At 54.1% G+C, this 14,822-nt stretch overlaps 10 protein-coding genes across 10 annotated transcripts; 6 read left to right on the plus strand and 4 right to left on the minus strand.

The window, feature by feature from the left end:
- Window positions 1-163: 163 nt before the first annotated feature.
- Window positions 164-1,450, minus strand: HFL1 (Hfl1p; the record flags this gene model as incomplete). The annotated part of the gene is made up of 1 exon (XM_022606833.1): window positions 164-1,450. The coding sequence occupies one exon, from the start codon at window positions 1,448-1,450 to the stop codon at window positions 164-166; it is 1,287 nt and encodes a 428-aa protein (XP_022463489.1).
- A 244-nt stretch (window positions 1,451-1,694) lies between these two features.
- On the minus strand, window positions 1,695-4,427 carry TRK2 (Trk2p; the record flags this gene model as incomplete). Its single annotated transcript, XM_022606834.1, has 1 exon — window positions 1,695-4,427. The coding sequence occupies one exon, from the start codon at window positions 4,425-4,427 to the stop codon at window positions 1,695-1,697; it is 2,733 nt and encodes a 910-aa protein (XP_022463490.1).
- Window positions 4,428-4,522: 95 nt separating this feature from the next.
- On the plus strand, window positions 4,523-4,900 carry FMP46 (putative redox protein; the record flags this gene model as incomplete). The annotated part of the gene is made up of 1 exon (XM_022606835.1): window positions 4,523-4,900. The coding sequence occupies one exon, from the start codon at window positions 4,523-4,525 to the stop codon at window positions 4,898-4,900; it is 378 nt and encodes a 125-aa protein (XP_022463491.1).
- Window positions 4,901-5,042: 142 nt separating this feature from the next.
- NAP1 (histone chaperone NAP1) lies at window positions 5,043-6,272 on the plus strand (the record flags this gene model as incomplete). The annotated part of the gene is made up of 1 exon (XM_022606836.1): window positions 5,043-6,272. The coding sequence occupies one exon, from the start codon at window positions 5,043-5,045 to the stop codon at window positions 6,270-6,272; it is 1,230 nt and encodes a 409-aa protein (XP_022463492.1).
- A 101-nt stretch (window positions 6,273-6,373) lies between these two features.
- Window positions 6,374-7,141, plus strand: PLN1 (Pln1p; the record flags this gene model as incomplete). Its single annotated transcript, XM_022606837.1, has 1 exon — window positions 6,374-7,141. The coding sequence occupies one exon, from the start codon at window positions 6,374-6,376 to the stop codon at window positions 7,139-7,141; it is 768 nt and encodes a 255-aa protein (XP_022463493.1).
- Window positions 7,142-7,175: 34 nt separating this feature from the next.
- Window positions 7,176-7,964, plus strand: KNAG0C01350 (uncharacterized protein; the record flags this gene model as incomplete). Its single annotated transcript, XM_022606838.1, has 1 exon — window positions 7,176-7,964. One exon carries the CDS (start codon window positions 7,176-7,178, stop codon window positions 7,962-7,964), a length of 789 nt encoding a protein of 262 aa, XP_022463494.1.
- Window positions 7,965-8,061: 97 nt separating this feature from the next.
- UIP5 (Uip5p) lies at window positions 8,062-9,387 on the minus strand (the record flags this gene model as incomplete). Its single annotated transcript, XM_022606839.1, has 1 exon — window positions 8,062-9,387. The coding sequence occupies one exon, from the start codon at window positions 9,385-9,387 to the stop codon at window positions 8,062-8,064; it is 1,326 nt and encodes a 441-aa protein (XP_022463495.1).
- A 544-nt stretch (window positions 9,388-9,931) lies between these two features.
- Window positions 9,932-10,774, plus strand: SHB17 (sedoheptulose-bisphosphatase; the record flags this gene model as incomplete). The annotated part of the gene is made up of 1 exon (XM_022606840.1): window positions 9,932-10,774. One exon carries the CDS (start codon window positions 9,932-9,934, stop codon window positions 10,772-10,774), a length of 843 nt encoding a protein of 280 aa, XP_022463496.1.
- A 706-nt stretch (window positions 10,775-11,480) lies between these two features.
- UTH1 (SUN family protein UTH1) lies at window positions 11,481-12,623 on the minus strand (the record flags this gene model as incomplete). The annotated part of the gene is made up of 1 exon (XM_022606842.1): window positions 11,481-12,623. One exon carries the CDS (start codon window positions 12,621-12,623, stop codon window positions 11,481-11,483), a length of 1,143 nt encoding a protein of 380 aa, XP_022463497.1.
- A 965-nt stretch (window positions 12,624-13,588) lies between these two features.
- KAE1 (tRNA N6-adenosine threonylcarbamoyltransferase) lies at window positions 13,589-14,758 on the plus strand (the record flags this gene model as incomplete). Its single annotated transcript, XM_022606843.1, has 1 exon — window positions 13,589-14,758. One exon carries the CDS (start codon window positions 13,589-13,591, stop codon window positions 14,756-14,758), a length of 1,170 nt encoding a protein of 389 aa, XP_022463498.1.
- Between the last annotated feature and the right edge of the window lie 64 nt (window positions 14,759-14,822).

The following is a 14,822-nucleotide window of genomic DNA, read 5'->3' on the forward strand; positions in this document are numbered from 1 at the left end:
TGCATATTTATATACATACGTACACATTTACGGGTCCGTCTCCTACTCAAGGAAACTTACCGTCATCTGCATATTTATTCCTCAATCAATACAGAAGATACTCATTGTGTCACTAATGAACCATCTCTTCTCGTTGTTTAATATATCCACGGGGAAGGGATCATTACGTTGAAAGCCTGCTTTCAATGTCCCTTCTTATACCGTTCATGTTCCGCGAAAACCGGTGGCCCATTGTGTCCCAACTGACTGGGTATCGCTTATCCTCTGGGATGTAACCGTCCCCAGAACTAATGATTTCACAAGGTTCCGCCTCGATTCGAGCAGCAGCGGGGGTCAAGGACGTATTTGCCTCCGCGTCAATGCTCCCGTAATTCATCCAGTAACTCTCCCTCCCGCCATGGGAGAACCGGAATCCCTGGTTTATTCTGTTGAGTGTGGTCTTGGAGTTGTTGCTGTGAGTTAGCGACTGCGGCTCGTTAGGGTCAAAGTTCTTGAAGTTGTAGTATTCGTCCCCGACGAGCAATGTCTGCTTAAAGTCCCACAGTAGGTCCGCTCCACCAAAGCAATCTCTCAGTGCGTAGTAAAGATTCATCCTAGCACCATTCGGTAGGCTCTGGATGGAGTACGGCGACCAGGGGAACGCCACAGCGTGAAAAATCGCAAACCCGACCATCTCGACGCTGAGAAGACCGTTTTGGAACACATAGCCGGTGAGTTCCCCCGGCGTTCCGTCACTGTACTTGTCCAGAACCCCCGCGTAGTTCAGTATCTGTAGTATAATGCCCTGCCAGTACGATGCAAAGATGATAAGCTTCACGCACAGGAACTTACTCCATGGATTATACTTCTTTAACACGTCATATAGACAAGTCCAAAACAACGCCAGGTTGTACAGGGACCAGGTCACTGACATGTTGTACAGTATGACAAGCCAGAACTGTAAGTTCTCAAACCGCCAGACTTGGCAGATGAGGAGACCCAGGCAGTAAAAAGGTTTGAACCAGACATACTGCAGGATGCCTCTCTTCACGGTTAAAAAGTCCGACGGATCAGAGAGATCTATCGGTCCGTGCCAGGGGACCACGTATGGGACAGGTTTCCTGCCAAGGGCCAACTCTGTGATGATCCTCCGCTCCCCGCCCAGTATCAGCGTCAGCAGCGAGAAGAAGGTGTATATGACGAATGCCTCGTAGAACTCCCTAAAGGAATCTAGGTATAGCTGACACCAAACCGGGTGTATCGTCGCTATGACACATGTAACACTGAAGATGGGGACCAGCAACTGGATCCGAATGACGAGTCTTTGTTCGTTCGGTTTCCTATAGTTCAGGAACTGCTGGGTTATGCAGTACAGTGACAGCGACAGGGACACAGCAAAGCTGGCATAGCACAGCCACTGCCATAGGAAGGGGAGCAATAACCGTTCAGTGAACACATGCGGCAAGTCCATTGAACTGAATCCCTCGGCGTGACCTCCAGCGCCACAAGAGTTACTGTTCTTCGATGCCTGTTAAACTGTTTAAACTTTTAGAATTGATGCTCATCGCAAAAGATGGCACTTGGGGTGGGACTACTTCAACGATAGCAGTGCGATGTATTGGGACACTGTGATGTTTGTGTCCGTGTATGTATGTATTAAGGATAGATATATGTGTGAGTTGCTTTTGGGGCGACAGAGGGGAATTTGGGGTGTGTCATGAATCTTTGTTGACCGATGCTCTCGTTGCGGCACGCTTGATCGTGTCCCATCTGTGCATGTAGTTGGAGTACTTGTCCTTGAAGTAGCTAGTCACCGGGTCCTCCGTGACCGTTGTGTCCTCTCCATTGGCGTTGGGATTCCTCCTGTTCTGCATCTCGTCCATGCGTTGCAGTTTCTTGTTCGGTAGAATGGTGGCCCTGTCAAGGGCGTAAGGCAGGCCTCTGTTTCTGCCTCTGACGAGCATGGCGATTATGACGAGCTTCGAGATGACAGTAAACTCAGCGGATAGGGACGTGTTCGTGTCTGGGTACCCTAGGGACAGTCCGACACAACCGTACGCGCTGACGATCTCGAACAGGATGGAGAACACGTTCAAGTCCGGCTTGTTCGTGTTCTGGATGTTGTCGCTCTCACAGATGCAGATGATGAAGAGCCCGAGGAACAGAAACCACATGTCGAAGGATAGTTGTCTCCTCAGGTGTGCGCCGATGAACGACCTTGTCGATGGTTTTTTGTGCTTGCCCCGTTTGCGTCCTGTTGAGGAGGCCGTTGATTCCACTTCGCTTGATTCATCAAAGTGGTCCCCCCTTGCGTCGGAGTCCTCCTCCTCCTCGTCCTCCTCCCCCTCGTCCTTCGATTTCTTCGAGCTGTTGTCCCACTCAGTGAAGCTCTGGGCGCTGCCGTATACTCCTAGGGACTGTTCCTCGTAGACATTTGTTCTTCTGATGGAGATGGCCAGGGGAAGTACAGAGACGTACATCATGAGCATGTACGATACCTGTATGGACGGGTGTAGTTTGCTGAGGTCGACGATGTTGAACCCTGCAGTCCGTGTGCAGACGGATTGGAACAGCCCGATGAGCACTTTGATACCCTTTGGGAGGGATTTCACGAAGGAGGAGTTGAAGTCGAGTATGATGAAAAGAATCCAGTCTGTAATGTTCAATGCCAATAGCGTGATGAACAGCCACCACGTGGCTCCCCTCGGGAACAGCAAAGTGAAGCATCTCCGTGGGTGGTCCAGGAGGAACCCTAGGGACTCCCTCGTTGCTGACAGAGACGGCGAGATCTTAAAGAGGAGCCAGATGATGAATCGTAACAGGACAGGGAACCCCGTGTTGCCGATGATGATGAACCACATCATGACGATCTGTGGGAAGACTGCGTTTGTGAAGGACATCATTGAGTCCGCTGTTAGGGTCATCCCTAGGTCGTTGAACGAGCTCATTGCCGTGAAGAACCCCCACCATGCTGGGGAGGCTCCATTCTGTCTGACCACAGCGGCGTAGTGTTTCTTTGTGCAGATCCACGGGAGTAAGAACACAAATGCGACGATGTGCCATCCGGCGTAATAGACGACGACGAGCAAACAGAGTAATTTCGTTGCTCTGTACTCCACACCGCCGAGTTCCTCTCGCTGCTGCGTGGTGAGGTCTGTGAACATGGAGTTTCTCCCTAGCGTGGGCTGCCAGGAGAGGTAGTTTGCGCTCATCCGTCGGTTTCTCTCGTCCGGGAACGTTGCCAAGTCGTCATCGATATCAAATCCGAGTTCCTCGTCGCTGTTCCCAGTTACGTTGCTGTTGTATGTGTCCGTAGTCTGTTGTCTTGTCGGAAGAGAAAAAGTTCTCCTGTTCGAGGGATCTCTGTTCAGCTGTGCGGGTGCCGGTGCGGCCCCCTCCGAGTGAGATTTCACGATTCGGTTTGAGTCATAGACGTACCGTTTCCCATGCCCTCTCCTGTGGAGTAACGCTGCCGGTGCTGCCCTCTTGTGTCTGAGTCTGCGTCTGCCCCTACCCTTGTGTTTCTGTGCAGTTCGAGGTGGTTTGACGATATCGAACTGGAGTGTCGCCCTGTGTGGCATCCGCTCTGTAGGTGAGACTGACGATGGAGAGGCTGTCGATGGCGAGCTTGTCGAGCTATAATCTGTAGTGGACCCTGCGTCAGTGTACCTTGGTGGCACTACGTAGGGACTCCCCGCAGTGCGCTGCGAGGACGACGACCTTGAAAAGGAATGTTCCGAGGAGGACGACACGGAGGGTTGTCGCTGCTGTAAGATTCTCATCGATTGATATATGTCCCCCGGTGTGACCTCACCCCTGCCCGCCCTAGCGGCCCCAGTGGTCCCGTCTGCACTGTTATTAGCGTCTCTGCTAACCATCTTCCCGCTGAACAGGTTCTCTTGGAAGTTGTCATCCGCGTTGTTGGTGGTGTGTTGTCGTTGTTGTGAGCGTGTGGCTGTATTCTGCCTGCGTCGAAGTGTCATCGTTCTCCTTCTGAGGAAGTCTCTCCTTGATGAGTCCTTGATGTCATCAAAGTACCGTTCAAACCAGTACAATCTCACAAACGAGAGGGACCCGTGTATAAATATCGGTGTCGTTAGACAGCATGCCGTGTACACGACCATCTGTTGGAACAGTTCAAGGTTATTCGTCTGAACGACTGTGAGCCCTCCCTGAGTGCACGAGTTTGTTGCCGTGAACAGGATATCGATGTACCTGTAGTTGTGGATCGGGTACAGGAACACGGATGTGATGAGGGACATGACGATGATGTAACAGTAGTGCACAGCGACGAAATTCGGGAACAGGTGTCTCTCCAGGGGTCTGAGCCGCGTGTTCACCGCGTGAAGGGTGTCCCGCACCCTGCGCCAGGTGGACTTCCCCTGGGGACGTCGACGACCGGGCCACATACGACACCACATTGCCTTGCCCCAGCTGCTAGCAGCCATCAACTTGTAGTGAGCAACTTGTATAGTGAACAATATTAATATCTTCGAAAGGGACGGCCCTTGTTACTACAACAACAAGGGAAGGAGGGCCAGAGATGTCGATGTTGAGGACGTTGCAGGGCCAGTGGCGTGTTGTCACACTGTTCACACATGATCTGGGTGCGGAGGGGGCCGTTGCGCGGCGTGTACTAGCTCGTTTGAAGGAACAGTCTGCGACTTCCCGTGAGCGGTTCAACGTCGAAGTATGTGGTGTGTTCCCCACACGGGATCAACTGGTGTACATGGCGGCAGTAGACCGTCTACAGGACCCTCATGNCCGGGCAGGGGTCCCTGCTGACACGGCAACTGCGGGCCGCACCGCTGCAGACAAACTGTTCCGGGCCCCGTTGCAGGAGGCCATTGCTTTGAGACTGTGGGACGCTGGACACCCCCTGTGGATCGACTGGGAGAAACAGCTGCACGGTAGAGAGTAGCGTTGACTGCCAGGTGCCCCAGGTCAATCACTCCTGACGGACACCGTCTTCGACACGTTCTTTGTAAATTTGTTCAAGACGACGACGAGACGACGATGAGGCAGAGGGACAAGACGGGACAGAGGACGGTACAGGACCAGTGATGAGCTCTCCAATCGAGGCCCGGAAGAACACGAAGTCGTCGATGAAGATCGACAACGCGCCGACGCCGCACAACACTCCTGCGAGCGTGTTGGACACGAGTTATATGCGCAACGGGTTGCAGCGCGAAGTCCCGCAGACGATCGTGGAGGAGACGACGACCGGTGCAGCTCCAGCAGATGAGGAGGAGACTGTGTCTCGTTTGCAGCAGCCGCTTCTGTTGCAGTCTATCCAGGAGAAACTGGGGACGCTTGTTGGACAGGACAGTGGGTACGTCGATGCTCTGCCCACTGGGGTGAAGCGTCGTGTTGCTGCGTTGAAGTCTCTGCAGGCTGACCTGTTTGAGATGGAGAGGGAGTTCCAAGTGGAGATGTTTGAGTTGGAGAAGAAGTACCTTGCGAAGTACGCTCCATTGTACCGTTCCCGTGGCGGGATAGTCTCGGGCAAGGAAAGACCCACGGGGGAGCAAGTCGCTAAAGGTGCCGCTCTCGAGGAGAAACTTGCCGGCGTGGACACCGAGGGAGAGGGTGACGATGGCGACGCCGAGGGAATCCCATCGTTCTGGTTGACCGCGCTAGAGAACTTGCCCGTGGTCAACGAGACGATCACGGACAGAGATGCCGCTGTTTTGGAGTATCTAGAGGATATCCAACTGGAATACTTGGAGGATACGACCCCTGGGTTCCGCCTCGTGTTCTGTTTTTCCCCCAAGACTCCATACTTCAAGGACACACAACTGGTCAAGACGTACTACTACCAACGCGAGTTGGGTTACTCCGGTGACTTCATCTACGACCACGCGGAGGGCCAGCAGATCCAGTGGACGGACAACCGATCGAACGTGACCGTCGAGCTCGAGACGCGCAAGCAGCGCAACAAGAACACGAAGCAAGTGCGCACCATCGAGAAACTGACCCCCGTGGAGTCCTTCTTCAACTTCTTCGACCCTCCAGCGACTGGCGAAGAAGAGGAAGAGGAAGAGGACGACGAGGAGGAACTGGAGGCGCGGCTCGCGCTGGACTACTCCATCGGCGAGCAGATCAAGGACAAGCTCGTTCCCCGTGCAGTGGACTGGTTCACGGGCACAGCCCTCGAGTTCGAGTTCGACGAGGGCGACGACTTGGAAGAGGGCGAGTTCGACGACGACGAAGACACCGAGGAGTCCGACGCAGAGGAGGCCGACGACTTTGCGTCTGCGCCAGAGCAGGCCCCGGAGTGCAAGCAGCAGTGAACGGTGTGTAGTTGATGTAGTTGCAGTTGTGTAGGTCTGTTATCACGGCTTTAGCGTATCGTTATCTCCGGCATCGAAGTTGCTGCTTTTATTTAAAGGCGATGCAACAGGGACTGCAACTGCGACTGCAACTGTTGGTTGGTCCCTGTTGGTGGTCCCTTGCATCTACATCGGCAATGACGGTTGACAGCGTGAGTGTTAGTGAGAAGCAGGGGCCAGAGGGCAGCCCCAGTTGGAAGTATTTGCAAGAGTGGTCCCTTGTGCAGCGGGTGCAAGAAGCGGTGCCAAGCCCCCTGGTGCAGTTCGGTGAGCGTGTCGGGCAGTGGTGGTCCCAACGGTCGCCACCAGTGGTGCAGAGAGCACTGCAAAGGGCAGATGCGCTTTTCGCACTGCTGGTGCTTGAGATGGGTGTCTCTGCGGTGCGCAGCGATTACGAGGCCCATGGGGGCAAGTGGGGCTCCTGGGTGCTGCTCTTCTTAGTGGATTACTACTTCACTGTCGTCAACGTGCTGTTGCAGAGGGTTTTGTCCCTAGTGCCCGCTCTCAGCGGTATCTCTTCCAAGTTGCAGAAGAACGGTGTCGCTGCATCCTCTGATAAACCGTTGCAACACTTGCAAGATTTGGCACAGTCCACAGCGACCGTCGCTGGTGGGTTGCGCCGCACGGTCGAGGAGTCCTACATCGGTCCCACGGTGGACACCGCAAGGGACACGTACCGTGACGTCCACGCTCAGTACGAGGATAACCTCTCAAAGGCGGACAGCAGCGTCCCCAAGGCACTGTACACCACTGGTGTCAACTTGGGGGCAAAGACGCTAGGTCGTATCGAACAACTGGGCAAGAAACTGCCCCAACGCGCAGCCAAATGACCATGCGCTATCCATACGTAACTTACCTATCTGTATGTATAATCGCTTTAATTTAGTTTGCTTTACTCTCACACGCTACAGTACAGTACACAGAGACAAGCGCACGATGCACCAGACTCGCAGCGATGCGCCGCAGCAGGGGAAGAAGAGCAAACTGCCGTCGTGGATGAAGAAGATCATCCAGCCAACGGGGGAGGGAAAGATGTCGTGTACTCGCAGGCGCAGGCGCCGCAACAACACGAACAGCACAAGAAACACAGCACTCCACCGCACAAGATCAAACGTGTCGTTCGCAGCCGTACTCGGCACACTCGGTCCACTCCGCATACTCCGTCTCGTCATCGATGAGACCCACTGTTCCATAGAGACCCGTCTCCGACCGCTGGGAACGAATGACGATGATGACGATGATCCGCCGCTGATAGACCAGACACTGCTGCACGCCCGTACCCGCGCCGGCTCCCGCACCACGCAGGAAACCACGACCCACCAGACCGGACCCGCCCAGGCAGACCACGCGTCCATCTCCCCTCTACTCTCATACTACTCGACGTCGGCCAAGTCGTCCACTTTCTCAGACACACACTCCGTGCAGTCCACGCGACCAACACTCGTCTCGGCAAGAACACTGGACACAAATTCCAGCACAGTGGCCATTCCTCCGGCGTCCATAGTCGACAGGGCAAGACCAACACACATCAACGGCGGCGCATCCGTAAACTCGTCAGCAGTGTCCTTCAACAACGGCACAACAAGCCTCAGACTCCCGGCAAGACGCAACAGCAGCCACACGGTCAACTCGGTGGTCACTCTTAAATCATAGTAACACCTACTGGCGTTACGGAACGGTATGTACTACACACCTTTATGTCTATCAATGCAATATATTCTTACTCACCCCAGGGCACCTCAGCGTCTGATCAGATCGGCAGCAACGTCGAGGCAACACGTCTGGTGCGGCCCCGGAGTCGCAATCGCTGGAGGTGTTTCTGGCTCACTCGGATGTACACCGAGATCAAGTAAAATACAGTGAGCATGCACGCTGAGAGGGGCACCCACAACCACAAGCGGTGAGTCTGCTGTTGTTGCAATTGCTCCTGTTGCAGGTTGTAGTGTGGCTGCGACTTGATCATCTTCCACCGGGTGAACTCATCGCTCTCCAGGGCGACCCGCTGGCCAAACTCCTTTTGAAGGAACAAATGTGCCTCCCTGTAGTAATCAACAGAACTCTCCATAGTTTCATCCAGCGTTTCCCAGTGAAACTCGTTCGTTTTTATGCTGAACAGTTCGACGGTCTCCGACAGTTCCCCCGTCAAAGATCCCATCCCGATGAACCGCTGCCCCGTATCTGCGTTCTTCGGGATCACACCAGTAAGGTACGCTTGGAACAATTCTACCCAGTAGTCCCCCGTTTCGGGGACCCGCAGGTCGATCTTCAAAAACGAGATCGACTCCATGTATATGATCCGCAACGCTGCCCTCTGTCCATGAGCGATCCTAGGCGGTAGTGGGATTTTGTGGTCGTTCAGCTTCTCCCCAGTGGACCGAGCTCCATCACTCTCCAAATCGTACCAGTGCCTCTCTGGTACACGGTTCACGTACACGTCCGCGAAGGGGACAGTGGACCCCTGCACGTTCGCGTAAGTGTCCACGACGACGGCGAGACAGGGCAGGTTTCGAGGGAACCCCATCAGCCCATGATCCCCGGCCATGATCCCGCCTGAATTGATCACGTATTGCCGCATAGCGAACGAGGACGTCAAGTCTCTCAGCATGAACTTGTTCTCAGAGGTGACGACGAAACTGACACCGTCGCCGCTGAGCCCAACATGGGTGTCCCCCGCCCTCTGGTCGATCCGAAACTCGAACTCGACCTCAAAGTCGTTGATCTCGTTGTCCCCGATCCCGTTCGAGAGCAACGTCCCGTACGTGTTCGGTTTCTTCGCCGAGGTGAGTCGGACGGAATCGAAATTGCGGATCTCTGCGGTACCTGCAGCGTGCCAGAACCGGTTCATCTTGTCCAAGAGGGGCACGGCAAGCGACGCGTCGCCGTTGGGCACCCTCACGATCCGCGACCGTCGAGCAGGGCCACCCACCGTCGCGTCAAAGGCCACAACGGAAGCCGGATCAGCACGACCAGCAACGACCCTGTGACCGCGCTCGCCGCCCGCTCGCTGGTGGCACAGAACAAACAGCAGACCAATCCCCACGGCCACAAACACCCTCCTCCACCGAACACCCTCCATTCGCGGCTCAATTGGGGGACGCCAACAGCCCAACAGCTCACCACTGAACAGCTCACTGCGTCGAGTGCAGATCTCAAATCTCTTAAAACAAACGCGTTGCTTTCGACGCGGACGCTGCGGGAGGTTGGTGGGGGGACGCTGCTGTCTGTGATGCTCCTGTGATGCGCAGTGCAAAGTGCAAAGTGCAAAGTGCCCAGTGCCTAGTGGTCGTCCCCCCCCCCCCCGCCTCTTGCTGAAGTAACAGACCTGACCCTCCAGAATCCCCGAAACAAGCACACCCGCGAGAGGTCAATCAGGGGCGTACACACACACCTTCACAAAAGCAACCGGTGCTACCTGCAACTGCAGCCGTGACCCCCCGTGGGTGTGCTGGACTCCGCGTTGCCCCTATCTCAGCATTAAGCTGGCCCTCCCTCTTCCCTCCCTCGAGAACTCGTATAAAAGGGACAGAATTCTGTCGCGATTTCGTAATATGCCGCAACGTTGAGGACACGCTCGTGGTGGTTGCTTGCTGTGTTTGCAATTGGAGCACGGTAGAGACGCGATGAGTAAAGTCCCCACCCCTAGGTGTATTATTGTGAGACACGGACAGACCGAGTGGTCCAAGTCGGGCCATTACACGGGCAAGACGGACTTGCCCCTGACGAAGTACGGCGAGGGCCAGATGCTGCGCACTGGGAAGTCCATCTTCGAGAACAACAGGTTCATCAACCCGAACCATATCACGTACGTGTTCACCTCCCCGCGGTTACGTGCGCGGAGGACCGTCGAGCTCGTGTTGAACCCGCTGACCGAGGAGCAAAGGTCCCGCTTCCGGATCATCGTGGACGAGGACCTGGCCGAGTGGGACTACGGTGACTACGAGGGGCTCGTCACGGACGAGATCGTCGAGCTGAGACACTCCCGCGGGCTGGACAGGGAGCGGCCTTGGAACATCTGGAGCGACGGGTGCGAGAACGGCGAGTCCACGCACGAGATCGGCCTGCGTCTGTCCCGCGCGATTGCCAGGATCCAGAACCTACACAAAAAGCACTGGGAGGAAGGTATCCCCTCGGACATCATGGTGTTCGCTCACGGCCATGCATTGCGGTACTTCGCTGCGTTATGGTTCCAATTGGGTGAGGAGAAGGCCTGTGAGACACCGGAGGAGCGTGCGAACCCGCACTCGTACGACGACGACACGGTCCCTTACGTGCAGCTGGAGAAGTACAACTACCTGATCAAGAACCCGAACTTCCTGCTAGACGCAGGCGGGCTCGGCGTCCTGTCCTACGCGCACCGCAACCTCCACGAACCATCTCTAGAACTGGCCGGCACGTTCTTGTGTCCACCAGAAGGAGGAGTCGGCAAACATAGCAAGGTTGTCCCATCAAGAAATGATGCTTGAGATGGGCGGGGACCGGCCCATGTTTGATTGTTTTTGGTATCTAACTCCGTTTCGACCACAAGCGTCGTTGTATATGTTCGTTTATATACAATATGTTAAAGCAGAAGCTATAAAATGTGAGGATAAATTAGGAACTCCCCTTGGGAATGGACTCAGATCCATTATCCAGAATGTATATAGGCCGCAAGGTATCTGCACCGACATCTCTCAAGACCGTCTCTAAATCCAGGGCCCACCGAACGAACCAGGCTTAGACAAGCAGGTACAACTGACATAACTAAATACTTACGTATACGGCGTCAGAGTCCTTACACACTTTAATCAAACATAACCGACCTTAGCTCTTACATAAGATAGGGAAGGGATGGAAGGATTGAACAAGTTACATAGAAGAATTGGTATGTGTTCCAGTGGAGTGGGGCTGGACCCCACCCCAAACTGGAGCCACTGTCAATCTTTAAATCGGCAATAATAGTTATAGCGACTTGGAACGTAGATACTAATAGAAAGAAAGGAACGAACGAAATGGAGGGTATCCTCTCCTATGAGGCGCAGTTGAGATCACATTCACAAGTGTTTGTTACAGAGTGCGCCTTCTTACATGCCATTGGAGGAGGGGGGGTATACCTGCACAGTTTCAAATGAAAGTGGGGAGAAAGAAAAGGGGGGTATAGTAGTATAACTCTTTTCGAGCAGTCAACTTGGATCAGTAGAAGACGAAGTTGGCGCTACCGGAGGTGACCGTGACAGTGCACCCGTCAGACCCTGAGCCAGTGTAGCTACCGTTTTCGTACGAACAGTCCCCTGAAATGGAGGACCCCTCGTCGGCAACGATCTTGACGTTGTAGTTTGGTGGGGAACGGTTGTTTGGGTTGGGAATGATGGACAAGTAAGTACGTCCATCGGTGTAACCGGAACCTAGCACGACTGGAGCCCAGTTACCGACACCGGAACCGTCTTGACCCCAGATACACCCATCTTGGGCGGAGACACCTGCGTTGTTGACGTAGTACTGCGCGGATGTCTTCTTGCCCTGCCATTTGTAGTAGGAGTCCTCATCGACGATACACATTGGCTTTGAGGAACCAGCAGACACGACGGTGGGCAAGTTCATGTTCTCGGAGCCAGGGTAGTCAGTTCTGCACAGTGCGATCTGTTGGCCGACGTTGTTGACCGCTTTGGCGGTGGCATGGCCCCATTCACACAAGTTTTCTGAGTTCTGGTTGGCACGGTACAAGTATCCGTTCTTACATAGCAGTCCGCCGACGGATCTGCCGTCGGAAGGTTGGTTCTCCGGCCATTGGGTCTTGGACATACCTGCCTGACAGGCATATGAACAGTAGAAGCCATCTGTACATTCGGTGGAAGTGTGGCCATCCATGTCCATGATGGAAGTCCAGCCGCCCATGCCGGCCCAGTCGATCGAGATCACACCGTTACCGGATGGGAAATCGGAACATTTGACGGTACCGTCTTGGAACGAACCAGATGGACTCGCAAAATCGGCCAAGTCACCGTCAATCCCGCCAGCGTTGTTGGAAGATGCCTGGTGGGTAGCAGCCTGGGTGGTGGCAGCCTGGGTGGTGGCAGCAGCAGCCTGTTGGGTAGTACCAATCAAAGTGGTAGGAGTACCAGCAGTGGTAGTTGGCTGAGCCACTGGAGCAGCCTGTTGTGCAGTCGCAGTCTCTGGGGCGGCAGTTTCAGGAGCAATAGCGTTCCCGTTTTCGTCGACGAATTCGGTCACGGTGACGACGGCACGCTTAGCGTTCTGGTGGTCGTTGTGGTGGACCGCTGGAGCAGCCAAAGTCAAAGCGGCGCTGGACAATAGAACTAAGTTGGACAATTTCATTGTTGATAATATTACTCTGAAAAGAAGTGGGAAAAAGATGCTGTGTAAAATAAAAGGTCAAAAGGAAGGACTTGATAGTTGGATAACTGCTATAAAACTAAAAGGAAGGACTTGGTAAGAAACGAAGAGAAAAAAACAAAAAGAGTGTGTATGTTTTCTGTTGTTTACTTTAACCGTAGAGTAGAAGAAAATAAAAGTAAAGAGTGACTTGGTTTGTGCTAGTAGTTCTAGTTGGTGTATTTACAGGAAGAAAGAGCAAGAAAGAGAGAGAAACAAAGAAACCAAGAAAAACCAAGAAACAGATCTCTTTAATAACTACGTGGGCCAACTCCTCGGGAGAGGAAAGGGAGCGCCTGCGTTGAAACAAGAACCCACTTGCGGCAAAACGAAAACACCGTCGCAGAAACAGGACATTTTGCGTCTCTTTTTATATCTCGGTTCCCCGATTCGGGCGTGCGCACCCAGACACACCGTTCTTTACCGCATCCGGAAAGGAGTCAACAGAGGCCTCGAGGGCGGTTACCGCATCCGGAAAACAATAAAGAAATCTCGGCCCGCGCACTAACACTTCCCCAAAGGGGAAAGAATTAGAGCCGCAGTCCCGCGGCGCTTCTCTGGGCCCGTTTTGGGGCCACTCACAGTTCCGTTTTGGGAAATGTAAGTGCCAGAGACTCAGGCCGGTTATTTCAAATTGCACCGGGGACGTATACGCGGTGAATTAATCGGAAATGTCGAATTAGCTGTGGAGCGGGAGGGTTACTGGCGTAGTTACTGGCGCAGGTGCGAGAGAGGAACACAAAAAAGCAACGTGAAATAGAATGTGAAGGAAAACGAAAAAAGAAATTTAAAATTCAAATTTTCCAGTCGGTTATTTCAAGCACTGCTTAGTTCACCAGTGTCGTTGCGATGAGCTACGGTGCTACAGTTGTCTGTGTCCCCCCCGCTTTGCAACTGTCCAATTGCTGATGGTCGATTTGAACACGGTATCGCCGAAGGATCCGGCGAAGAGGTACTACCTGGCTTTAGGGCTTGAGGGGTCCGCCAATAAGCTCGGTGTAGGGATCATCAAACACCCGTTTCTGCCCGAGACTGGTGCCGCCGCAAAGGATAACTCGCATGACTGCCATGTCGAAATACTGGCGAACATCAGGGACACGTACGTAACGCCGCCTGGGGAGGGGTTTCTCCCCAGGGACACCGCAAGGCATCACCGGAACTGGTGCGTTCGATTGATCAAAAGGGCACTGCTGGAGGCCGGTGTGAGGGACGCGTGTGCTGAACTGGACGTTATTTGCTTCACGAGGGGGCCAGGGATGGGTGCGCCCTTGCACTCGGTTGCTCTCGTCGCGAGGACTTGCTCGCTGATGTGGCAGGTGCCCCTTGTGGGGGTCAACCACTGCGTGGGACACATCGAGATGGGGAGAGAGATTACAAAGGCGAAGAACCCAGTGGTGCTGTATGTCAGCGGGGGGAACACGCAAGTAATTGCGTACTCGGACCATCGGTACAGGATTTTCGGGGAGACTCTCGACGTAGCGGTCGGGAATTGTTTGGATAGGTTCGCTAGGACGTTGAAGATCCCCAACGCACCTTCACCCGGGTATAACATTGAGCAGTTGGCGAGCCAATGCAAGAACAAGGAGACACTCGTCGAGCTACCGTACACTGTCAAGGGCATGGACCTGTCGATGAGCGGGATCCTTGCGTACATCGACTCGCTAGCAAAGGACCTGTTCAGGGGGAACAAGGCTAACAAGGTGCTCTTTGACAAGAAAACTGGTAACACAAAAGTAACAGTGGAGGATCTTTGCTACTCGTTGCAAGAAAACTTGTTCGCGATGCTCGTCGAAATCACAGAACGCGCAATGGCCCACGTCAACGCAGACCAAGTACTTATCGTCGGCGGTGTCGGTTCCAACGCAAGGCTACAGGAAATGATGGCGCTCATGTGCCATGACAGGGCTCGCGGGAGAGTTCACGCAACAGACGAAAGGTTCTGCATCGATAACGGGGTGATGATCGCACAGGCGGGGCTCCTGCAGTACAGGATGGGAAACTACGTCAAGGACCTTTCAGAGACGGTCGTCACCCAGAAATTTAGGACAGATGAGGTTTACGTGTCCTGGCGTAATTGAAGAGTGTAGCCTAACCCCATGCTCATCTCCCTCATTGCGCAGTAGAGATGGGTGGCAGGGACGG

Source organism: Huiozyma naganishii, chromosome 3 (assembly GCF_000348985.1).
Source record: "Huiozyma naganishii CBS 8797 chromosome 3, complete genome".
Classification (NCBI taxonomy): domain Eukaryota; kingdom Fungi; phylum Ascomycota; class Saccharomycetes; order Saccharomycetales; family Saccharomycetaceae; genus Huiozyma; species Huiozyma naganishii.